Source organism: Piliocolobus tephrosceles, chromosome 8 (assembly GCF_002776525.5).
Source record: "Piliocolobus tephrosceles isolate RC106 chromosome 8, ASM277652v3, whole genome shotgun sequence".
Lineage (NCBI taxonomy): Eukaryota > Metazoa > Chordata > Mammalia > Primates > Cercopithecidae > Piliocolobus > Piliocolobus tephrosceles.
This window is the reverse complement of record NC_045441.1, coordinates 36,859,478-36,886,780: the sequence shown is the minus strand read 5'-3', so window position 1 is coordinate 36,886,780 and position 27,303 is coordinate 36,859,478. Positions and strand designations below refer to the sequence as shown.

General features: G+C 37.8%; 1 protein-coding gene across 1 annotated transcript in view; it reads right to left on the bottom strand.

The window, feature by feature from the left end:
- Positions 1 to 27,303, bottom strand: part of ABCA13 (ATP binding cassette subfamily A member 13) — a 514,497-nt gene that overhangs the window by 203,478 nt on the left and 283,716 nt on the right. Inside the window, 2 exon segments of the mRNA XM_023226480.1 lie at positions 1,300 to 1,365; positions 1,367 to 1,541. Of these exon segments, the coding sequence (XP_023082248.1) occupies positions 1,300 to 1,365; positions 1,367 to 1,541 (241 nt within the window).

The following is a 27,303-nucleotide window of genomic DNA, read 5'->3' as shown; positions in this document are numbered from 1 at the left end:
GGGTATTATAGTGTAATCTTATTGTGATAAAAAAACACAAATGCATGTAGATACAAGTATTATGTATATCATGTGGCAGATTATCCCAATAGGTTTACAGTAGATATCTCTGGTAAAATTACGTGTGATTGTTTTTTATTTTATTTTTTGGCTAGCCTGTGCTTTGTATTATTTTCTTCAAGAAACATATTTTATAATCAAAAGACTCAAAATTAGTGACAGCTCTTTTATAGTTAAGGAGTGTGACAAGAAGGGAACAAACTGAAGAGTTTACCATAGATTTTTACTTTGTACCTGTATTTGTTTAAATCTAACTCCAAATTACACATCACTACAAAAATTACACAAATATTAGTAGGCTCTTAGAGATTAGCTGGTTATTTTAATAAGCATATATATTTGACAAAAGCAGGACACTGTCCTCTTAGTTGTTTTCATGATGAAAAGCCTAGTCAGTATGCTTGTGTAGTTGTAAACCAGTCATTTGTCTCCCCATCCCAACTGTGAAAAATTATAGCAACCTTGAAGACGATTCTGCATGTTCAATGTAGTAATGTCTGGGATCACAGCCATGACCGTGTCCGGCAGGAGGCGGGCCTCCCTGACTCTGCACAAATTGTCCCGAATCTAGAGAGGAGCCCGCTAAACTAAGGCAAAGGAACTTAGGGGATGGGTTTCCATTTTAGGTTCCCAACCTTTGTGTATGAATCTGCAACCCAGAAAGCTCTGAGTTCTTTAGTTAATTCATTTGGTGGCAAAAACCCAGGCTCTTCTGAACGCACTGGCAACAGATCCTGCTCGACTGACCCTGGCCTGGGGAGGCTTAGGGCTTCCATTTCGTCCGTGCTGTCAGAGAGGTGTGTGCAACCGTGGGGCTGTTGTCCCAGAAACAACTGTGGAGGGCCTTGTGAAATATATCACATATATCTAATACGTTCTAGAATCCTACAAATTCCGGAGTCTATCCAGCCCTCCTGTGGGGCAGGGCATGCGGGCCCTCTGCAGGTCAGTGGGTGACCACATGCGCCCTTTCGCGCAGGGACTCGGCCACCATGAGGAGGGGTCAGAGGCTCAGGATTCGGAGGCCAGGCAGCCTCATTGGCCTTAAGCGCCTGCCCTGAGACAGCCTGAGAGGAGCAAGAGCTTCTCCAAGGATCTCCTCGTGAATTCAGACCTCGGAAATAATGAAAACATTTACATTTCAAGTTTTTATCTAGAATTCTCAAAAGTATCAAAGCTATTGCAATTCATAATCCACCTTGACATAATTTTGAAATCAAAGGAACGAAAACAACTTACCTGAAAAAGTAGGTCTCGGCCCGCTGGTAATGTCCAGGTGTGAGTCTGAGGGGAGGGTACTCGGTGTCTCACCATGAACAAGCCCATCGCCAAGGCCACGAAGAGGACTGGCAGCAGCAGGTCGGCGAGGGTGCTCTTCCCAGCGCGCAGCGTGTGGCGGAGCCTCCAGGCCAGGAGCGCAGCCACTTGTGCACGGAGCAGAGTGAAGCCCCGCACAGGTGCGGGCCGTGCTGGGGAGCCGCCTGCGAGACGGGCGGGAGGAAGGGCGGCTGGGTCAGTTCCGCATAAGTGACTGCACTTCTTCACTTGCCCTCTCAGTGGCCCTGCGGCATCACGCAGCCATGGGAATGCCACACAGTCCCACCCCATCAGGGCTCCCCTGAGGGTCCCCTTTATGCACACATAAAGTGCGGAAACTGGGCCTTGGGCGGGAAGCCTGCAATGCAAGAGGAAGTCTCTCGTGGCAACCCGTGGCAGGAGCAGGGCGTGTGCGCTCCGCTGCGCTTAGACTGGACGACACACCTACGCTGCCCCTTTGCTTCCTCCTCCCCTATTCCACAGTCCTTTTCCTCTCTGTTCTTAACTCCAGGTCGTTCCTGGGAAAACCCCAGATTACGTGCGGGTCGGGATTCATTCAGGGAATAACCCCACGGCCTGCTTTTCCTCAGTTCCACCGTCCCTGCTCCCCTGCGCCTTCCACTTCACCGCAGGGCATAGGAGAGCCCGGCGCCTGCCCCCTGGGCCTCGCTGCTCCCGCTTCCCTGCTCTGTGGGACACAGCGAATGTGAAAACATCCTCAGCTATCAGAGCGGTCCACAAGCAAAATTCGAAAGGAAAGCGTGAGCTGTGCATCACTGATCTGCTGATCTTCCAGCTACGCTCCCTCAAGAGTGATCCTTTGGGGCCTCTACCAGCGAATCTCAGTAAATCTGGAGTTGAGGTTGCACGTTCCAAACAAGCTGTGGAGAGCAGCTTTTCTGTCCACTGTGAGGATGAGAAGCTGGGAGCAGAGGCAGACGCAGCCCATGGACTGCAGTCTTAAACCACGGCCAAAGCAGGACTCACCCGGATCAATCAGCTGTGGTGATAGTTTTCCCCAGTGATTGACTCTAAAGTACTCCAGAAAATCCAGTACGAACTATTTCACAAGAAAGGCAGTCTTATAAAGAACAGATGTACTAAACAGATTGCACTGCTCACAAATATCAAACTGAAACACAGTTAATAGAGAGCAGCAAACAAGTCTGAAGATCCAAAAGAGAACATTTTTAAAGCTGTACCATGTGAAAGAGAAATCATTTGTCATAGCATTGAGAAGAGAGTTGTAGGGGCGTCATGGGGATAACAATGCAAATCTGAGAAAACTCCTTCATTTGGGATATTTACTGAGTGCCCAGTGTGTGCAGGTGCTGGGCTCTTTGGTTTCTGTCCCCAACATAGGGGTTGAGATGAAAATGTAAAGAAATAACCCAGCACAGTGTAACAAAGTGTCAGGCCAGAAAGAGTCAGTACCAAGGATTGAGTCCTTGGGATGTTGAGGAAAAAGAGAAACAGGCCCAGTGGCCCAGACGTTCAGGTGGAATCCTTGAGATCCCTGGGAGTTTACAGGCAGAAAAGAAAATATAGATGTCTAAAGATCAAAACAGGGAGGTATAAATAGGCCTGTCATTCTCTGTGAATAGCAAGGGAGCAGAATGTGGCACATACGTGTAGCAAGTGGCAGGAGATGAGAGTTAAAGGTGGTCAGAAACCAAGACAAGAAAGACTCGCACACTCATTTTTAAGGATTTCAGGATTTGTACTGGACAGAAGACTTTCAAACCCAGGAGGTGCTTGGGCTGAGTCACATGTTAGACTTCCAAATTATAAGGCAAATTCGTGTTTAATTTTAATGAGTAAAGTTCTAATGAGGATGAGGCATTAGGTGGTTAAAGCAGTAGTTTCTAAACCAGGCTGCATATCAGATTCACCAGGGAACACTTTAAATGCTGGTTGCCAGGCCCTATCTCAGAAAAAAAATCCCGATTTCCAGAGAATCAGAGTTAAAAATGTGTTTTTATAACTTCCCAGAAGATTAAAATTCTCAGCCAGGCTATGGAACCACTGATTTAATGCATTTATCAATGGTGATCCACATACAGCTCTCATAAAGCAGTTATTAAGTCAGCATATAGAGAGATTGTACTGCTAGGAAAAAGTATGTCATTAAACTAAATTTGACATATATATATATATGAATTATCTATGAATTATCTAACTCAAGCTAAAATAACTGGGATGTTTTTGGATGCCCATCCCTGGATTTCTAAAAGTAATTACTGAGATAATTACTTGATATCTTCACAGTCCTTTGACTAAGAAGCTCTTTCTCTGACAAGGTAAAATGCCATACTTTGTTCAGGCCTAAAAGGAATTGAATAGCCACAGTTTACCAGATGTCACAACCCACAAATTAGCCTTTATGTAGCAGCTTTTGACATTCACATCTAGCCACCCATTCTCAGCTGCCTGCCAAACTGTGCACTTTCTCATATTTGTGTACAGCAGGGAAATGGCTGTAAATACCTGTTTATTTGACAGAAGAGATTTTTGTTAAGTGATACAAAACTGACATGACTAAATGGGTATTGGATATCTACTTAGCAACTTACTCTGGTAACAGAAAAGGTATAGAGCAGACTCAGAGAGTGGTGATTTACGTGCACGCTGACCTGGCTCATTGAGAACAATCATCAGAGCCACTGTGGGGTGGGGAACATTTAATTTTTTAATCCTGGATTGAATCTAATCTCAGCCACCAACATATCATGTGGATTCTGGAACATTATTTAACCTCTCTGAATGTCATCTCCTCACTTGCAAAGAAGAGATTTGTAATATTTTCCCTCTATGTAATGAGAATTATTATTAGAACAATTATTAAACTGCCAGAACAGGCGTAATGTTGACCTGGAGTCATAGTAAATGTTCATCAGACAGCCTCAATAAGTCTGTGGGGAAAGATGTTTCTCATATTAAGAAGAATAAATTTTCTCCACCTTCCCATATATGTTAATTGGACATAAATGAGAAAAATAAAGGGCTAATATAGTTTATGGTTATGAATCAACCACCAATCAAATATTCATGGCTTAACTCATGAAAGTATTCACATGAATAATTTAACAGACAAAATTAAAATGCTGAGCCAAATTGTTATGAATTGCTTTCTTTGACTTATGAGTGCAATTATATTCAAGGACTCTAGTTTCATCCATAATCATACAGTCCCATTTACCCTGACCATCAAATTGCTTGGGAAGAATGTCCAAAGAATTTTTTTTTCTTTTTTTGTTTTGTTTTTTTTTTTTTTTTTTTTTTTTTGAGGCGGAGTCTCGCTCTGTCGCCCGGACTGGAGTGCAGTGGCCGGATCTCAGCTCACTGCAAGCTCCGCCTCCCGGGTTTATGCCATTCTCCTGCCTCAGCCTCCGGAGTAGCTGGGACTACAGGCGCCCGCCACCTCGCCCGGCTAGTTTTTGTATTTTTAGTAGAGACGGGGTTTCACCGTGTTAGCCAGGATGGTCTCGATCTCCTGACCTCGTGATCCGCCCGTCTCGGCCTCCCAAAGTGCTGGGATTACAGGCTTGAGCCACCGCGCCCGGCCTTTTTTCTTTTTTTGATCAGTTGGTTGCAAGTTTTCAAACGTTAACACCTATGAGAAACAGCTTAAATATCAAAGTCTCAGCAAGCATCCAAGAATATGATCTCCACACTACCCAGTTCATCCAAGTGTTCTTCAAGATTTTAAAATAAAGCTTTGCAAACATAATGCTTTCAAGTCAATAAAATTAAGATGAATATTCCAAAGGAAAATGGGCACACAATGTTCATGAATATACAGTTAACAAAAGATTTACAAAATAGTCAATATGTAAATATTGTAATCTAAAGCAATAATTTAGTATCTAAACTCATCAATATAGTAAAGATTAAAGATAATGTTAACATCTAATATTATTGAAGGTTAAGGAAGTGGATCTTCTTATATACTGCTGGTAGGAAAACAGATTCGTATGCTCTTTCTATGGGAGACAAATATGGATCACCTTTGATCTGCTTAATCTCAATACAAGAGTTTTATTATAAAAAATAACATTTCATCATATACATAAGCCAGGTGATTTGTTACATCTTGTCGGGTGCGGTGGCTCACACCTATAATCCCAGCACTTTGGGAGGCCAAGGCAGGGCAGATTACCTGAGGTCAGGAGTTCAAGACCAGCCTGCCCAACATGGTGAAACCCCAGCTCTACTAAAAGTACAAAATTTAGCCAGGCCTGGTGGTGCATGCCTGTAATCCCAGCTACTTGGGAGGCTGAGGCAGGGGAATCACTTGAAACAGGGAGGCAGAGGTTGCAGTGAGCCAGGATCGCGCCACTGCACTCAAGCCTGGGTGACAGAGAGAGACTCCATCTCCAAAAAATAAAAATAAAAAGAAACAGAAACAGTAAAAGAAATGAAAGAGAAAAAAGAATATAATAACAAGAGGCAAGAAACAACTGAAATGTTTAATATGTAGGTATTAACTGAACAAATGACAATACAATGATGTAGTAAAATATACTAATATGCTTAAGATAATAGTATAGATAAATACTCATAGAGAATGTTTATTACATTTTGTGAGTGAATAGAGCAATTTAAGATGAAATTATATAATCTTTTGAAAAATGAACATGAAACGTGGCTCAGTAAAATAAGTGAGAGAGGGAATATGATCCAGGTATTAACAGCGTGTATTACAAAAAATGAGAGAGGGTTAAAACATCACATATGAAATTATAGGAAAATACTCATCATATATCAGATGAAAAACGTTGCAAAGTAATACATATAGAATGAAGATAATTTGCTAAAACTACTACTATTAAACTGTAAAAATTAATATTTTGATATTATGCTTTTAGTGTAAAGTTGCATTTTATCCAATAATTCATAAATGCTACATGCCATTTGATAAAATGGAAGCTTTTAATTTAAAAAGTGAAGGTGGTATATAAGTATTTTATAACCCACTTAAAGCTTTATATTCTTGTGGTGAGATTATGACTCCTTTAATCTTCTTCACAATTTTTTGGGTTTCTTCAGCACTGAACACTTAATCATCTTGTAAACAATAAATCACTTTGTAAAGACTGTACACTTATTCAGGAAATAAAGCATGGTTTTATGAGATAGAAACAGTATAATTCTCTGTTCAGTGAGTTACAGGATTCTAGTGCTGAAATGGATCTTTGAACTAATGTAGATCAAAAGGTTCATTTATTTATAAATAAATCCAGTTCAAGAGAGGTTGTGAAAGGAGTTAAATTTGGGGAATTAAATTCAGTGAGTATTTACTAGCGCAAGTGCTATGCTAGGTGCTGGGTTAACTATTTGAATAAGGGTTTCGAGAAGTTCTTGGTCTTGTAATAGAGTCAAACTAGTAAAAAAAAAAAAACATGTCAGTGAAACCTGAACAATACAGTGAAATATACATAATGTCAGATCAGAGGAAGCTTCTTCAAGGAGTTGGCCAATGCCAGCAATTCAAAAATAAAAAGATGTTTGTGACAGGTAGGGAGGGTAACCAGAGTGTGAATAAATGGAATCTCATGCAAAGACATGGATTATGGGACAGAAATGTGCTAAGCTGGTTACAGAAAGGGTATGAGGGCTATTTTCTGCTGACCCCAGTCATACTGCTGGGTTTCAGAATAATTGGCAGACATGAAAAGACATAAATTATTGTATCTGTCTCACCAAGTCAGTGAAATAGAATCAGGTGAGCTGCATGGAAACTTAACAGTGCTACAGGTTTCCTTGGGAAATGTACTTTTAATTCAATAGGCAGACACCATTAAGATGGTTACTAACTTTGTAAATGTCTCACAGGGGAAGTCACACACTCTAGCATTAGGATGCCTGAATTCCAGCCCTGGCTAAGCCTGAATACACTGAACATTTTGGACAGATGATTTCTTCCCTGTTAGATAGGGTACTCTTCAATCTTTGTTCTGGTATAAATATATCTATATATATTTATATATAATATATAATTATATATATTTGTATATAGTTATTTATATATTATATAATATATATTATATAAGTTGATTATATATATTTTATAATATAATTTATATATTATAAAATATATAATATATTAATATATAATATAATGTATATAAATATATATTAATATATAATATATAATAATATATTATTATGTCCATATTATATATAATATAAATATATATAATCAACTTATATAATATATTATAATATATTGTATAATTATATAATATATTGATTATATATTATATGATTATATTATATACTGATTATATATTATATGATTATATTATATATTGATTATGTAGTATATGATTATATAATAAATTGATTATATATTATATGATTATATTATATATTGATTATATATTATGTGATTATATTATATATTGATTATATATTATGTGATTATATTATATATTGATTATATATTATATAATTATATAATACATTGATTATATATTATATAATTGTATTATATATGATTATATATTATATATATTGATTATATATAGATTATATATTATATATTGATTATATATATTGATTACATATATTATATAATTATATAATACATAGATTATATATGACATTGATCCAAATCATTACTAAATTGTCTGATTCAAAACATTTTTGTTTCCCCAAGTAGAGAGCCAATAAATCAAACATCTTTTTAAGGAAGAATAGAAAAGGGAAGAGGAGAGGAGAGAAGGAGAAGGAAGGGAGGAGAGAGGAAATAGAAAAGGGAATAGAGAGAAATCAAAAGGAAAAGAAAATAAACAAAAGAATGCTTTTGTGGCATGTGGGTGCTTACTACCACAACATAAAACCTGAAAAACAATTATTTATTGAATATGGCAATACAGACATATACAAATTTTAAAACTGCTAGGGGCTTAGCACGGTGGCTCACGTCTGTAATCCCAGCAATTTGGGAGGCCCAGGCGGGCAGATCACCGGAGGTCAAGAGTTTGAGACCAGCCTGGCCAACATGGTGAAATCCCATCCCTACTAAAAACACATAAATTAGCTAGGCATGGTGGTGGGTGCCTGTAATCTCAGCTACTCAGGAGGCTGAGGCAGGAGAATTGCTGGAACCTAGGAGGTGGAGGTTGCGGTGAGCCAAGACTGCACCACTGCACTCCAGCCTGGGCAACAGAGCAAGACTCTGTCTCAAATAAATAAATAAATAAATAAATAAAGCTAGGTTAATTAAATATATTCTTAAAAAGTAAAATCAATATTAAGCTTAATTCTTTAAAGAAGCTAATAAGTGGAGGCTATATTTATCTAAACTGTTTTATTGATAATCTCATAATTATAGCTTATCAATTTATGTGATACTTTAGTTGTTCATTTCTTATAACCACTATACTGCTTTTTCAAACGTAATTTTTCTTAAAAAAAAATAGGTAAAAGAAAAATGCTACGTGTCATGCCATTAAAATTTCCAATTCCTGTGTGGCTAATTCATCATTGATTTGGTTCTTTGCAATGCCCTATGATTGTAATAGCCAAAATGTCAAAAGATCAAATTACTATTTCACAAGGGGATAAGGTCATCCCTTAAACCCAGCCACATTTTTTGAATAAAGGTTGCTGAAGCACTTTTGATTAAACCTGTACTGAAAAGACAGTGAGTTGACATTTGGGGAATCAGGGATATTGAATGGGTGGTGCAAACCCAGCAGTATCACTAAAGTGCCTGTACTACCTGGGCAAGGCACATAAACTCTAAATATGCACGAAAGACAGGTCTTCCTGCAGTTTCTAAACAGATTCACACTTGCGTTTCCAAACCTGAGCTTCCATCGCAATTGTCATTGATGCTTAGGGAGAGAGATACTTTTGCTGCACTGTAATTATGACCTCAGCCTTAACCCTGCTCTCTGATTTCTATTTTGATCATATTTGGGAGGCAAGGTTCTACGGGGGCAGGCATGTGGACTCTGCTGTCAGCCATCTGCCCATTGGAAGTCTGGCTCAGACAGCTCCTCTTGGAAAAGTTACTGATGATAATGCAACTAGGAGCCCTTACAGTGATCTGAGCCAAGAAAGCTGATCTGGCACAAGTGAGGGTCAATAAATATAGCTAAGAAAAGAAGAAAAATTTCCCTACTATCAAATCTTCTCTCCAACCTGAGCCCGTTGTTCATCTCCCTCACTGTTCCTATCACCTTCCACTTATGCACTCAGGTCCTTGAAACCAGAAGGAGTGGAACTTAATTTAAATTCATCTCAATATCTTCAGCTTAAATCTCACTCCCCAGCCCAAATGAGATGCTCCGTAAGATCTGATGAGTGATTGAATGGACGGATATTGACCAAATATTGTATTCAGCATCCCTGTCTGTGTGTTGCCTTCCTGAGATGCGGCTTCTCTCTCTCCTAGGTACATTCTTCCCCTCCTCAGAAAACCTAATACCACCTCTGCAATTCCTTTAACCTCTTGATTTCACTCTCAACTTTGACAGCCATACCTAGTGGGCCTCATTCAGGAGCAGTTTTCAAGTCACTAACAGGGGCTTCATTGCAATATGATTTTCAGAGTATAAACAAAGTTAGTTAACAAAGCAAAGTCATGATTTTGTACCATGGTCTGAAGACAGATAAATGCAGTTGCTCATAGTATTCCCAAGTATCTCTATCCACTAGGGAGAAAGAAATGAGATTATGGCAGTAGGGGGGAAGATGGAATTAAAGGAGCCAGTTCAAGATGCCCTACCCAACTCTCCTAGACTGCAGTGAGGAGGCGGGTGTTGAAACAGGATTGAAGATGCTTTCAAGGGCCTATTTATCCTTAGCTTCCTGGAGGTAGATATGTTAGTGAAAGTTGCTCAGAGCTAGTCCTGTCTGAATTACCCACTTTAGAGGCAATGACTGCATTTAAGATGAGTTAAACTCATCTTTTGTTAAATATCTCACAGGAATATGATATTCCAGTACAGCAGATGAGGTTTTGAACTACTTATCATTAACCTCAGGAACTTTATTTAGTAGCTCTGATCTGCATGGCTGCAAGAATTATACATACTTTCTTCTCTTTTCACTGCTCCTGACAGAAGTTGCTGCTTTCTGGCACCTGCCACCAGCGTTTATCCCGCCCAAATCTATTTCAATTCCATTTTGTTTTGGCAGACTCTTTTCTGCAAAGCACCCTGCCATTCTCTCTCTGCTGCTTTTAGCTAATGTGGAGAACAAACTTTCTTTGGCCTGTATAATTGGCGGCAGCCATGTCCCTTCCCACCTTGCTTCCAGGGAGGGTGGTTTTTGAAATTTGAGGAAATTTGGATAAAGAAGAAAAGACAGCACTCTAGCATTAGCACCATGGTTAAGCCTAGGAGACACACAAAGAATTTGGAACAGCTCTCTGAAGAGGCAGAGAGTTCGAGTAGCCCTTCATAGGATGGGCTGTGCAAACAGAATTGTCTTAAAAAGCAAAGGAGAGGTTGCAGACCCTTCAAATTAATCACTGCCAAAATTGCTTTCCATCATCAGAAGAAGCAGTAATTAGGAATGAAATATGAAGATTAAATTGTGGGAGAAAAAGGAACAGAATTGTATGTAAAGTGGTATGTAAATGCAATCTCAGGTCTCACATCAGGGAATAAGGTTTCTTTTTAAAACAAGGGCATGGCCGGGCGCGGTGGCTCAAGCCTGTAATCCCAGCACTTTGGGAGGCTCAGATGGGCGGATCACGAGGTCAGGAGATCGAGACCATCCTGGCTAACACGGTGAAACCCCGTCTCTACTAAAAAATACAAAAAAAAAAAACTAGCTGGGCGAAGTGGCGGGGGCCTGTAGTCCCAGCTACTCGGGAGGCTGAGCCAGGAGAATGGCTTAACCCGGGAGGCGGAGCTTGCAGTGAGCTGAGATCTGGCAACTGCACTCCAGCCTGGGCAGCAGAGCGAGACTCTGTCTCAACAACAACAACAAAAAAAAACATATGTGTGCATGTGTTTTTATAGCAGCATGATTTATAATCCTTTGGGTATATACCCAGTAGTGGGATGGCTGGGTCATATGGTACATCTAGTTCTAGATCCTTGAGGAATTGCCATACTGTTTTCCATAATGGTTGAACTAGTTTACAATCCCACCAACAGTGTAAAAGTGTTCCTATTTCTTCACATCCTCTCCAACACCTGTTGTTTCCTGACTTTTTAATGATTGCCATTCTAACTGGTGTGAGATGGTATCTCATTGTGGTTTTGATTTGCATTTCTCTGATGGCGAGTGATGATGAGCATTTTTTCATGTGTCTGTTGGCTGTATGAATGTCTTCTTTTGCCGCACTATTCACAATAGCAAAGACTTGGAATCAACCCAAATGTCCATCTGTGACAGACTGGATTAAGAAAATGTGGCACATATACACCATGGAATACTATGCGGCCATAAAAAAGGATGAGTTTGCATCCTTTGTAGGGACATGGATGCAGCTGGAAACCATCATTCTTAGCAAACTATCACAAGAACAGAAAACCAAACACCTCATGTTCTCACTCACAGGTGGGAACTGAACAATGAGATCACTTGGACTCGGGAAGGGGAACATCACACACTGGGGCCTATCATGGGGAGGGGGGAGGGGGGAGAGATTGCATTGGGAGTTATACCTGATATAAATGATGAATTGATGGGTGCTGACGAGTTGATGGGTGCAGCACACCAACATGGCACAAGTATACATATGTAACAAACCTGCACGCTATGCACATGTACCCTAGAACTTAAAGTATAAAAAAAAAAAAAGGCATGACAAAGCATTATATAAAGAAAACAATCATGTCTCCCAAAATCACTCAGTATTAGATAGATTTGTGATCTTCCACATAAACTTTGAGCTTAAAGATACTCTAATAGGATGTGTCTCATAATAGTGGTCACAAACCATCCAAATCAAGGAACTTGGGGTGCTCCTTAATGTAAATGCCTAGGTCTTTAGAATCCAAATTTGTCAAAGTTAGGCCTAAGAATATGCCATCTTCATAAGTACCCAGGTGATTTTTAAACCTTCTTTAAAAAGGCTCCTTCTCTTAAAACTACATTCCAAACACAGTAACCAGGGCAGTGGTACATCAGTTGGACCACATCAGTTGGCCACATCAGTGTGGCCAACACTGTGGGACTGTTAATTCTGTAGGTGGGACAGGGCCCCCAAAGGCCAGATATGTGCAGTGATACATGGATTCCAGAAGCCCTAGAGTAAAACCCAGGTAAGGCCAAGTGGTTACCACTTGCCTTGATATGCAGGTCTCCCTTCTCATTCAGCTGGTCTGTCAGTCAGGCAAGTAACCTGTATTCCAAGTTTATTATGACAGACACTGCATTCCCTGCCAGGAATACAGCCACACATGAGACAGCTCTGCTGGATTTGCACTCTTTCACTGGGCAAAGATGTGAAACACTTGCAATTAGCTATTTAAATACAACCTGCCACAGGTGCTGTGATGCATAAGAGGGGAGCATGAGCATTTATCAGGAGGGATCTAACTCGGTCTGGCAAGATGAAGAAGACTCTGCAGAAGGGTCAAATAAATCACATACTGAAGAATGAACAAAGATTAGCTCAGAGAAGGGGGAAAGAGAGGACAACATTCCAGGCAGGGAGAAGAGCTGTTGTAAAGATTCTGGGGGCAAGAAGGAGATTGATCTGTTTAAGAAACTAAAAAGAGTCCAACTGGCACAGACAAGGTGCAGTCAGGATCCAGTCTTTGTATCATCTTAGGAGTCCATGAGCAGAATTTGAGTCCCAGAAGATGAAAAATCATTGAATATTTGGGAGGGAGAATAATGTGATCAAATACTTATTCTTAAGAGTTGGCTAGGCTGGGCACAGTGGCTCATGCCTGTAATCCCAACTCTTTGGGAAACTGAGGTGGGTGGATCACCTGAGGTCAGGAGTTTGAGACCAGCCTGGTCAACATGGTGAAATCCTATCTCTACTAAAAATACAAAAATTAGCCGGGCATGGTGGCAGGCACCTGTAATTCCAGTTACTCAGGAGACTGAGAGGCAGGAGAATCACTTGAACCCAGAAACTGGAGGTTGCAGTGAGCTGAGATCTCGCCATTGCTCTCCAGCCTGGGAGACAAGAGTAAAATTCTGTCTCAAAAAAATTAATTAATTAATTAATAAAAGAAAAGGAAAAGAAAGACTTGGCTGCAGTGTACAGCATGCCCTGATGGAATCTAGGGATGGCTACATATGGAGGGCAAGAGGAAAAAGCTCGTGAATAACTCTGTCATTCTGGTTTGTAAACTAGGTAGAGTGGCAATATTCTCTAAGACCAAGAATGAGCCAGAGAAAAGTTTTCTGGGTTAAAATCATCAGTTGGACGGCCGGGCGCGGTGGCTCAAGCCTGTAATCCCAGCACTTTGGGAGGCCGAGACGGGTGGATCACGAGGTCAGGAGATCGAGACCATCCTGGCTAACACCGTGAAACCCCGTCACTACTAAAAATACAAAAAAACTAGCCGGGCGCGGTGGTGGCGCCTGTGGTCCCAGCTACTCGGGAGGCTGAGGCAGGAGAATGGCAGGAACCCGGGAGGCGGAGCTTGCAGTGAGCTGAGATCCGGCCACTGCACTCCAGCCTGGGCGACAGAGCAAGACTCCGTCTCAAAAAAAAAAAAAAAAAAATCATGAGTTGGACAAAACGTGTTGAGATGGAGGGACCTGGGAGGCGTTAGAATGGAGTTGTTCAGCAGGCAGTTATAGACAAGAGAGGTGATCTGAGCTGACCCCAGATGTGTGAGCAGCCACAGCATGGAAACGATGAAACCTCAGTCAGGGACAAAATGACCCCTGGAAAGAATAAAGAGAGAAGAGAGCTCAGGGACTGGGTGAGCATGGTAGAACTCTAACAGATGAAGGTCAGGATGAAGGAGGAGGTGAGGCGAGGATGAGTACTCAGAGGAAGACAAGTGATGTGTCATAGGGTCCAAAGAAATAAAGTTTTACCCAAAAAGAGGACGCTGGATACAGCTTAGAGATCAAGGATGATGCCTTTTGAAACTAGTGATGTGCTGGTCACCAGTGAAATTAAAACAGGCCTTTTGAGTGGGATGGTGGGAGAATGGCACATATCTGAGTTGACCGAGGTTTAAGTGAGAGACGACGACGCGAGTCGCAGCTTGTCTCCACAACTCTTGAGAAAGAAGTTTGGCTGTAAAGGGGAGAGCTAGGGAGGTATCTGCAAGGAAATGATTTGAAGGATGGGTTTTGTTTCTCTTATGCTGCTACGTCTCTAGCAAAAGGAGAGCCATGAGCATGTTTAATCCCTAATGAGAAAGATTCAGGACATGGGGAGGCATTGAAAACAGAGAGCAATGATTTCTTCCTTCAAAGGTGGGAAAGGATTCATCTTGGCAAAGAAATCAGCCTCACCTGGGAAGAGGGCCCTACTCTCTCCTGTAACAGGAAGGAAAGAGGATGCAGGTGGGAGAGAGTGGGAGGTGGGTGGATTTACTCACTCTTATTTTCTCTCTGAGGCAGGAACCTCCTCCTCCAATGGGAGTGAGAGGAGGAGAAACCAGAGTCATGGGAAGAGGGGACATTTGAAATTGACTTGGCACAAGAAGAGAGAGTTGGCCAGGGAAACATGGCTAGATTTCTGGGCAGTGATGAGAGCCCTGTTACTAAGAATCTACTATAGAGCCTGCAAACTCTAAATGATAAAAATGCTAAATCTACTGGGAAAAACTGAAAACCACGCGATGAGTAACAACAAATCAGCTAGGTGAAACCTATGAGAGAAGCATATACTAAATACTGGAGGAACATGTAGGACAGAGTAAATAACCGCTCAGAAGAGCTGAGAGGCTTCCAGAGGAGGGATGGTATAAACAGAGGATGCACGAGTGCTGTGCCATGGCCAGTGCCCATGGGGGCTAGCTTTTACTCTAGATCAAGTCAAGTGGCATGAACACACAGAATGCCCTATCCCATTGTCGAGTGGTTGGGCTGAGGAATCAACCAGCTGAACTCTCAAATTGCCCATGTGTAAGCTCATCAAGGAAATGACTTCCTCAGTTGTATTAGTCAGCTCAGGCTGCCAAACAAACTACCACAGACTGAGCTGCTGAAACAACAGACAATCATCATCTCACGGTTGTCAGCACCAAGAAGAGCAAGGTGTGGGCAGGGTTGGTTTCTCCTGAGGCCTCTCTCCTTGGTTTGCCGACGGCCGTCTTCTCCCTCACGTGGTCTTATCTCTATGTGTATGCATCCCTGGTGTCTCTTTGTATGCGTAAATTTCCTCCTATAGGGATCCACCCATTTGATGTCATTTAGTCTTCATTACCTTTTTTAAAGTCCTAACAATAGTCACATGCTGAGGTACTGAGGGTTAAGACTTCAACAAACAGGGAACACAGTTCAGTCCGTAACACCAGTGCACAGCTAGAAAGCCACTAAAAGAGAGAATAGCCCCATAACTTATGATTGTAAGTAGAATTCTCCTTTTTCCACCACGCCAAAGCAGTGTATCTCCAGATGTGATGCATGGACTAACAGCATCTCCTGAGAACTCGTTAGAAATGCAAGTTCTCAGGCCCCATCCTGTACCTCCTGACTCTGAAGATTTGGGGGTGAAGCCCAATAATCTGTGTTGTAACAAACCCTCCAGGTCATCATTCAGTTGTGAGATCACTCAACTTCTCAGGAAGCCGACTAGTTAATTCAGTGATTTATGTATATTCTAAACATTACACTAAGTACTTAGTATATGCTAAACATTATAAATGCAATGATTTATATATACTGGGCCTTGGAAAAGTCTTTTCAAAACATAAAAATTATTTAAAAAGGGACCCAAAGGAACTGCAGTGGCAGATGTATAGCTGTAAGAAAGAGGATACATATAGGCATTGTGCCTGGATGGGAGTTTCATGCTGAACCTGCTGAGGGTTTGGCTAAATCAGATAACATCTCTAAACCTCAGTTTAAAGGTTTACAAAATGACTGTGAGATAACGAATGTCTGTTGTTTAAGCCGCTCAGTTTGTAGTAGTTTGTTTGGCAGCCTGAGCTGCCAATAAAACTACAACTTGGGGAAGTCATAATACAACTGGGGAAGTCATTTTCTTGAAGAGTTTACATGTAGGCAACGTGAGAGTTTGACTGATTGATTCCTCAACCCAGCAGCTCGGCGATGGAATGGGACACTCTGTGTGTTCATGCCACCTGACTTGATCTAGAGTAAAAGCTGGCCCCCATGGACACTGGCCATGGTACTGCACTTACACAGCCTCTGTTTATACAGTCCCTCCTCTGGAAGCCGCTCAGCTCTTCTGAGCAGTTATTTACTTTGTGCTACATGTTCCTCCAACATTTAGCACACAGTTCTCTTGTAGGTTTCATCATGCTAATTTGTTGTTACTCATTGCACAGTTTTCATTCTTTTTTCTCAGTAAGTTTAGCATTTTTATCATTTACAGTTTGCAGTCTCTATAGTAGATTCTTAGTAACAGGGCTCTCAACACTGCCCAGAAATCCAAATCACATCTCTATAACATCCAATAACAGAGATAGGAAAGTCTGTTTGCAAACTGTAATGATGAAGTGAGAAAATCCAGATCACGTAAAGTGCCTATCATAGTGTCCGATCCACTTCAGGCAGCTAATGAATAGTTTCTTTCTCCATGAAGAAGTGACTTCCACACTCTGCAGTGCAGAGACAAGGAGAAAAGTGCAGTTGCAGGCATCGGTCTTCATAACTCATTTCTACAGAGCTACTCGGGTCCCTATGATTAAAAAGTACATATTTTATATTTTATTTTGCCTTCATCAATCCCTCAGAAAAGCAAGGAGTGAGTTATTTCAGAGCTAGCCCTTAAAAGACTGTTTCTGAAGACATATGGCATCTGTAGAGAGAAGGGGTGCCCACAGGCAGGTGCAGCCCAGGAGTAGGAATCAACAACAAAAGAATAATCTTTGAGGGCACCAACAGGAGGAGAAAGGCTTTTGTAAATGGTTATTGTAGAAATTGAATTTCTCCAGCCTAGATCACATACACACACAACACAAAAAGCAACTAAATCACTTTACTTAGAAGACATTAATGAACACTGAGTCCAATATCCTGAGCTAATGTTGTGATTAAGTTATATCTACTAAGTAGCATAAACTGGACTTAGGTTGAGGCCTCATGTGGAGTTTTATAGGAGGAATTTGCAGAATATAATAAAATTGGCAAACGTAGGCAATCCCATACCAAATTTGTTTTAATGCATCCCGGACTTACTTCTTATTTGGTAATGAAATACTTAAATTGATTCTTAAATAATACACATTCCAGGTCCCAGATTTATAATTTGAATGATAAATAAAATTACATTTTTATATCATATTTTATAATGGCAATAAAACCATAATTTTTCTTTCTTCCAGGCTCTTTCTTAAATTCAAAACATCACTCTTTTTCATATAGCATTAGCTTTTATTGCACGTGTTTTATTTCCAAATTATTTACATGGGTTTTTTAATAATGTTCTCCAAATTCAGAACATAAAATTATCATTTTTAAAACAGATGTATAGGCATAATAAAGAGGATATATAGAGACAATACATCTTCAACATAAATTATCCTAAATTCTCATGTTGACAAAACATTTATGATAACCTAATAATCATATTTTCATTAAATTCAAACTTACATAAAAAAGTTATTAACTAATATTTTTTAAAACTGCACACTCAGAAATTAAAGCTTTAGGCAAAATGCTAATAATCAAAAAAGAAATAATGTGTATATCCAGTTTAAATAAATTTTGACATAAACAGTGGAATGTAGAGACCAATTATTATACATGCAGGGAATATTACTACACAGAAATTACACAAGCAATTACATCGATGTATTTCAGAGACAACATACATACATATAGAAAAAAACACAGACTTTTATATATACTGTATGATTCCTTTTATATAAAGTTCAGAAACAGGCACAATTATTCTAAAGTAATTCAGTCACCCTTGTGGGGAGGGATTTGACCTGGAGAGGATGTGAGGGTGACTGCTGAAGTACTGGGAATGTTCTAGCTCAATCTGGGTGGTGGTTACACAGGTATGTACCATGGAAAAATCCATCTGGTTGTACAATTAACATCTATGCCATTTACTATAAGATGTACGCAATTTATGTTAGTGACAATAAATTTAGAACACTATTCTTAAATAAATACGTAATTTATGTGTAAAGGTAAGGAACAACATTGTTACAAAAGAGGAAATGCAAATGGCTAATAAATATGAAGAGAGGCTTAAGTTGTGGAAATTCAGTTTAGCTTGTTATAATACTGTTTCGGTAGGAAGAAGTCTAAAGTAGCCCCCAGTGACACAAACCCCTGGACAATCCCCTCCCCTTGAGTGTGAGTGAGACCTTGAATACAATAGCTGTCACTCCCACAATTAAACTATGTCATATGACCAAGGTGAAGACATTTTACAAATCTCATTAAGAATGCTAATCAGTTGCCTTTAAATTAATCAAAACAGATTATCCTGCTCACTTTGAAGCAGTAAACTGCCAGTTTACTTCTGATAGAGCTCCTATACAAGTATTTATGCCCAAGGGTGAATCTATCACTTTAGTATGATTGTGCCTGTTTTTGCGCTTTATGTAAAAGGAGTTGCATAGCATTACAAAAGTCTGTTAATTCCATAAATGCATTTTTTGCTTATCTAATTGCTATGTAGTAATATTCTCCTGCATATATCACAATTGGTCTCTATACTCTTTACGTCAAGATTTATTTTAACTGGACATACACATTATTTTCTCTTTTGGTTATTAGCATTTTGCCTAAAGGTTTAATTTCTGAGCATTCATTTCCTTTGAGATACATTTGTTAATAACTTTTATATGTAAGAGAGAATTTAAAGAAAATATGATTATTAGATTCTCGTAAACATTTTATCATGTAGCTAAGACCTGAGGGTGACTTCTTGGAACTGAAAGCAGCCCCCAGCTGACAGCCAGCCAAAAAATGGGCACCTCAAGGAACTGATTCTGCCAAGGACCTAAACAATTTTGGAAGAGACCCCTGAGTTCTAGATAAAAATGCAGTCCTAATGATACCTTTATTCAGATTTGTGAGCTCCTAAGCAGAGAACTTGTTGGACTGTGCCCAGCCCCTTGACCAAAAGAAACTGTGAGACAATAAATAGGTATTGTTTTAATCTGTTCAGTTGATGGTAATTTATCAATAGCAACAGAAAACTAAAATAAATTTTGGAAACAGGAAATGGAGAAGTGACATAACAAATACTTAAAAATGTAAGGGTAACTTGAAATCACGGAAAGGGTTTGGATGAAAGGGTTTTTGGAAGCATGCTAGAGAAAACCTAAATTTCCTTGGTTAGATCATTAGTTTAAAAAAAAAAACACTTAGCAAAATTGTCTCCTGCAGTTATGTGGTTATGTGGAAAATAGAATTTGTTAGAAACAAAGTTGGATATTTAGCTAAGGAGATTTCCAAAAAAGAATTGAAGGTGCTGCCTCGTTGCTACTGGAACTTATAGTAAAATGAGAGAGGAGAGAGATAAAATGAGGAAAGAAATGTTAAACAAACAAGTAAACAAAAAATAAGTAAATAAACTGATAAAATTTTGATAACTCTCAGCTTCAACAGTTAAAAAAAGAAAAAGTAGTAAAAGTCAAGAAAAGCTATTGATAACATGGCAGGAAAAAAAAGGCTGAGTATGTGACTATAGAACCTTCTGCTCAAACCTCAAAAAGCTCACAAAATGCCAGTATTTAGTCAAAAAATTGGCCCCCTAAAAAGATTAAGAGGATAGAGTGACATCAGCAAGATGTCAGATTAGAAAGTCCAAACTCCCCTGTCCCCATAGAAACACTAAATAAACAACTACAGACTGACTAAAACAACTTTACAAGAGCTCTGAAAGTTAGTCTAAGATCTACAGCCACCAACCAAACTATTAATCAAAAACAAACAAACAAAACACACTGAAATGATAGGAAAAATTCTGTGGTGTTTTACTTGACTTTGCTCACCTCTTCCCATATTGGTGGGGTCAAAGAAATGGCTCAATTCCTGATCTCTCCTTCAGGGCAGAAAGAGCAAAGTGCAAATCGTTTTCAAAATTCTTGCCTGGCTGTAGAGTGCCCAAAGGACTGGTATCTGTCTCACCTGATTCAGTAAGCACACAAGAATAAGAGCATAGTTTAGATCTAAGATTGGAAACCATGGAAGGCATTTGGTGGGCATCAGAGCACATGAAAACTAAAGGAGGAGTGCAGGTGTATGGGTGCCTGAGGCAAAAAGATTATGGATAGGGAATACATTAAAACATTTGAGGCATTGGGATAAAAGGTGAGACTTTCTGAAAAGCTAAGGCATTTGGAAGTGGCAAGGAACATCAGAAGAAATAGGCAATAGCACACATTTACAGAGGCTCAGATAGGTTACATGAAAATACCACCCAGAAAATAACTAAGAAGACCATAAGCCGTTACCCCAGGCTGATCTCAAGACTCAAGGGATCACTAATTAGCAGAAGTATTCCACACCAATTTGCAAAGATTAGGAGAAGTGGCTATTTTATCAAGTGCACAGCTCCCAGCAAATGATTCTTTAGACAAAGAAAAATAGGGAAATCTGACCCATTAAAAGAAGAAATCATTTCTAGAAACAGTCTCTGAAGAAACACATACTAAATAAAGATTTTAAAGCAACTGTCAAATAATCTCCAAAAGCTAAAGGAAAACACAGATGAAGAACTAAAGAAAATCAGGAAAGCAATATATAAATAATATATAAACCAAAGACATAGATGGGCAGCATTGACTAAAAATCAGGATCCAAATGCATGCTTCTATCAGAGATACATTTTAAGTCTATGGATACACATAGATTAGAAGTAAAATGATGGGAAAAGCCATTTCATGCAAATAGTAACCAAAAGACAGAAGGGTGGCTATTCTAATATCAGATAGAATAAACTTTAAGTAAAAAGTAGATGCAAAAGACAAAGAACATTATGTTGACCCTTTTATAAAAGAGTCAATTCACTAAGAAGATGTACCAATTGGAGATGCATAGGTATTCCTCATGAGAGCTCATAACATATGAAGCAAATATTGGCAGAAATGAACGGAAAAATAGCACTACGGTAACAGTAGGAAACCTCAATACCTCACTCTCAAAATTGGTTAAAATAACCAGACAGAATATCAACAAAGACACAAAGAATTGGACAACCCTATAGAACTATTGTACATAAATGACATAAACAGATCATTCTACTCAACAACAGCAGAATACATATTTTTCTTAAGTGTATATGAAACATTCTCAAGGATAGATCATATGTTATACAACATAACAAGTCTTAATACGTTTTAAATAAGATTGAAATCACACAAAATTTACAGAACACAGTGGAAACTAGAAATCAACAACAGAAAAACACCAGAAAAACTCACAAATATGTGGAAATTTAAAACACAGTCAAAAAAACAAATGATTCAAATAATAAATCACAAGAAAAGTTAGAAAATACCCTGAAACAAATGAAGTGAGAACACAATATACCAAAATTTCTGGGGTGCAGAAGCAGCAGCACTAAGAAGGAAATGTATAGCTCTAAATCCTTCTGTTATGTAAGAAGAAAGACTTCAAGTAGACATTCTAACATTATTCCTTAAAAAATAAGAAAAGAAGAAAAAATCTAAACCTAACTCTAGTAGAAATAATGAAGTAAATACTAAAGCAGAGATGAATAAAATACAAGGTTGAAAAACAATAGGGAAAAATCAATGAAGTCAATAATTTGTACTTGAAAAAGATCAACAGAATAGATAAACCTTTAGCTAGATTGACTAAGACAAAAAGAAAGAATGTTCAAATAACTGAAGTCAGAAAAGAAAGTTACTGCCAATTTTACAGAAATAAAAAGATTATAATAATAGCATGAACAACGTGTACCAACATACTTCATGACCTAGATAAGATGGATAAATTCCTAAAATACACAAACTTTTAAGACTGAATCAAAAAGCAATTGAAAATCTAAGTAAACCTATAGCTAGTGAGGGGATAGAATCAATTATTAAAATATTCCCACCAAAAACTTAAACTGCAGCTAAAATGTCTTCACTGGTAAATTCTACCAAACCTATAAAGAATTAGCAACAAGCCTCTTAGAAGTCTTCGAAAAAATTGAAGAGGAGAACAAACTTCCTAATGCATTGTATGGGGCAATGCTAGCCTCACAGAATGAGTTACGAAGCCAAAGGAATTACCAAAATTATAATTTAAAAAACCTACCAACTAATATTCCATATGAATATTGATGCAAAAACTCTCAACAAATACTGGCATACCAAATTCAACAGTATATTAAAACAATTATACATCATGACAAGGGAGGATTTATTCCTGAAAGGCAAGGATGAGTCAACACACAAAAAAAGTCAGTGTAATACGACGCATTAAAAGGATAAAATTTTAAAAACCTATGGTCATTTCAATTGACACATAAAAAACTTTTACAAAATTCTGCACTTTGTTATGATAAAAACACTTAACAAACCAGAAATAAAAGGAAACTACCTAAACATAATAAAGGCCATCTATGAAAAACCCACACTCAATATTGTACTCAATATTGAAAGACTAAAAATGTTTCCACTAAGATTGGGACTATGACAAAGATGCTCACTTTCGCCACTTCTATTCAAGATAGCACTGGAAGTCCTAGCCAGCTCAATTAGGCAACAAAAAGAAATAAAAGTCATCCAAATTAAAAAGGATGAATTAAAATTATCTCTGTTTGCAGATGACGTAGTCTTAGATGTATAAAACTCTAAAATATATACACACATTCACATAAAAACAAAATGTTAGTAATCATAAACAAATTCACCGAAGTTTCATGATACAAAATCAACACACAAATATTAGTTGCACTTCTTCCATTAGCAATGAACAATCTGAAAAAGGGAAATTAAGAAAATCATTCCATTTACAATCAATCACATAAAAGAGAATAAAATACTGAAGAATTAACTCAACCATGAGGGAAAGCAACTTGTACACTCAACACTACAAAATGTTACTGAAGAAAATGAAAAAGACACAAACAAGTGGAAGGATGTTCCACTTGTGTCTATGTTCATGGACTGGAAAACTTAATATTTTTGAGATATCAATACTATCCAAAGTTATCTAAACTAATCAACACCATTCTTTAAAAGTTTCTAGTGACATTATGGAGAAAAAGAAATATTAATCTTAAAATGCATACAGAATCCCAAGGGACCCTGAATAGCTAAAACAATATTGACAAATATGAAAAAAGTTGGAGAATTCACACTTTCTTATTTCAAAGGTTACTACAAAGCCATGGCAATCAAAACAGTGTGGAACTGGCACAGAAACAGACATAAAGACCAATGGAATAAAACAGAGAACTCAGAAGGAAATAGTCACATATTTGGTCAATTGGTTTCAACAAATGAGCCAAAACCATTCAGTGAGAAAAAGTCATTTCCATAACTGATGTGGGGAATATTGGATATCCATATGTAAGAGAATAAAAATGGACACCTACCATACACAGTATAGAAAATTAACTCAAAATAAATCAAAGACCTTAATGCAAAAGCTAAAACTATAAACTTCTTGGAAGAAAACACAGGAAAAAACTTCAGGATATTGCAATTGCCAATGATTTTTTAGATTTGCCACTACAAGCACAGGCAACAACAACAGCAAAATAGGTAAGCTAAATTCCATTAAAATTAAAAACTTCAGTACAAGAAAAAGCACAATTAATAGAGTAAAAAGGTAGCCCATGGAAAGAGAAAAAAATTGCAAATTATATTTCGAATATGAGATTAATATCCAGAAAATATAAAGAACTTCTACAACTCACCACCACAACAAAAACCAACCCCATTCAAAAATGGACAAAGGCCTTACTAGAGGATTCTCCAAAGAAGATATGCTAATGGTCAATAAGCACATGAAAAGGTGCTTAACATTACTAGTCATTAAGGAAATGCAAATCAAAACCACAATAAGATACCACTTCACACCCATTAGGATGATTATTATTTAAAAAGTGGAATAACAAGCATTGGTGAAGATGTGAAGGAATTGGAGCCCTAGTTCATGGCTGCTGGGAATGTTAAATGGTGCAATCACTGTGGAAAATGATACGGTAATTTATCAAAAAATTTAACATACCATAGGATCCAGTAATTCCATTTTTTGTTATATGCTCAAAAAAAGTAAAAGCAGGGGGCTTGAGCAGATATTTGAACACCAATTTTAATAGCAGCATTATTACAGTAGTTTAAAGATGAAAGCAATACAAATGTCCATCAACAGATAAATGGATAAATGAAACGTGATACATACATATACTGGAATATTATTCAACCTTATAAAAGAATGAAATTCTGTCACTTGCTACAACATGGATAAACTCTGAAACTCTTACTCTAAGTGAAATAAGCCAGTCACAAAAGGGCAAATACTGTATGATACCATTTATATGAGGTAGTTAAATTCATAGCCACATGGGCTAGAATGGTGGTTTCCAGGAACTGGGAGACGGAGAAATGAGGAGTTGTTGTCTAATTGGTATAGAGTTTCAATTTGAGAAGATAAAAAAGTTCTGGGGATGGATGGTGGTGACGGTTGCCCAACAATGTGAATGTGCGTAATGCCACTGAGCTGTACACTTAAATATGGTTAAAATGGTAAAATTTATATTATGTATATTTTAACACAGTAAAAATGTATGTCTTATATATAATACATATATTTATATATTTATATAAATATATGTACTATATATTATAAATTTATCATATATAAAAACACATTTGCTAATTCATTTGATATTTTCTACTACTAATAAACGTCCTAAATGAAAAAAAAATTTTTTGAGTAGCGTACTTATTTTTATTTTTCTTTGTCTTTTAATTATTTTCAGTTGCTAAAATAGTGCAAATCTACGGGGGCTATAGAATCCTTCAGCTACTCGGTTTCCTCCCCTGGAGGCAAACTCCATTACCAGCATCTTTTTACCCTTCCAACGACATTTTACGTGTATGTGTTTGAATGCACTTGGTAGATTTTATTTTTTTTAACCTGTCACAAACTATTATTTGTTTATTATTACAGTTGACAAATAAAAATTATATCTATCATGTACAACAAAGATGTCTTGAAATATGTATACCTTGTGAAGTGGCTAAACCAAGCTAATCAACACATGCAACACCTCACATATTTTTTTGTGGTGAGAAAACTCATCTATTCTTTTAGAGATTTTCAAGAATAAAAAACGTTATTACCTACAGTCACCATGTTGCACAATAGATCTCTTGAACTTACTTCTCCTACATAACTGAAATATCATATCCATTTACCAACATCTCCCCACCACATCCCTTCCCAGCCCCTAGTAACCACAATTCTACTCTCTATTTCTGTGACTTCAACTTTTAAAAATTCTGCATATATGTGAGATCATGTAGCATTTGCCTTTCTGTTCCTAGCTTATTTCACTTAAAATAATGTTCTCCAGTTTCATCCATGTTGTCACAAATGACAGCATTTGCTTCTTTTTTAAGACTGAATAGTATTCTATTATGTACATAGGCCATATTTTCTTTATCCATTCACCCATTGATGAACACTTAGGTTGATTCCATGTCTTGACTATTATGAATGGTGCTGCAATAAACATCAGAGTATAGATATTTCTTTAATATACTGATTTCATTTCCCTGGATATATACCAAGTAATGGGATTCCTTGATCATATGGTGGTTTTATTTTTAATTTTTTAAAGAACTTTTACACTATTTTCTATAATGGCTATACTTATTTACATTCCCACCAACAATGTGGAAGAATTCCTTTTTCTTGACAACCTCCCCAGCATGTGTTATCTTTTGTCTTTTTAATATTAATTATTCTAACAGATATAAGGTTATATCTCATCGTGGTTTTCATTTGCATTTCTCTGTTGACTATTAATTTAGTATGTTTTCGTGTATCTGTTGGCCATTTGCATGTCTTCTTTAGAGAAATGTCTCTTCAGGTTGTTTGATCATTTTTAACTGGGTTATTTGTTTTCTTTAATTGGGTTATTTATAATATATATAGATATCTTTTATTATTATACTTTAAGTTCTAGAGTACATGTACACAATGTGCAGGTTTGTTACATATGTAAAATTTAAAAATTTTTTAAAAGATCAAGAGTGTCTCACAGGTCTACTCAACCAAACCAGAGGACCTCTAGGAAGCTTTGTGGTGTGGTTCCCTCTGCCATCTATGCAGAAGCCAAAAAATAGAGAAGAGGTTATTTCAAAACCACCTGGCTTTTGTCTGATGGATGAATATTACTGAAACCTAAGAAAGTTTCACAAAGATTTTTGCAAAAGTTGCTTCATCAGGTATAGTGCCAGCACTATCTAAAAAGACCAGGAAGAATACAAGAAGGAAAGAAGACTATAAAAGATATGAAATAAGCCTTACATCTGGAAGATACAAAATTGTGATGATTTATGTACCTAACAGAGTCCTCAAAGACATAAAAACAGAAGTCAACAGATGTAAAGGGAGAAATAGGCAATTCTACAATAATAATCAGAAATATCAATACTCAAATTTTATTAACAGATAAAATAATTTACAAGAATATCAACAAGAAAACAAAAGACTTGAACAACCACTACACACAAACTAAATATTACAGATGTCTATAGAACACAATACCTATCACAACAGATGAACATTCTTTTCAAGGGTACATGGAACTTTCTCCAGCATAGACCATAAAACAAGCCTTAATAAATTGAAAAGAAATTTGTTGTTGTTGTTGTTGTTGTTGTTGTTGTTGTTGTTGTTGTTGTT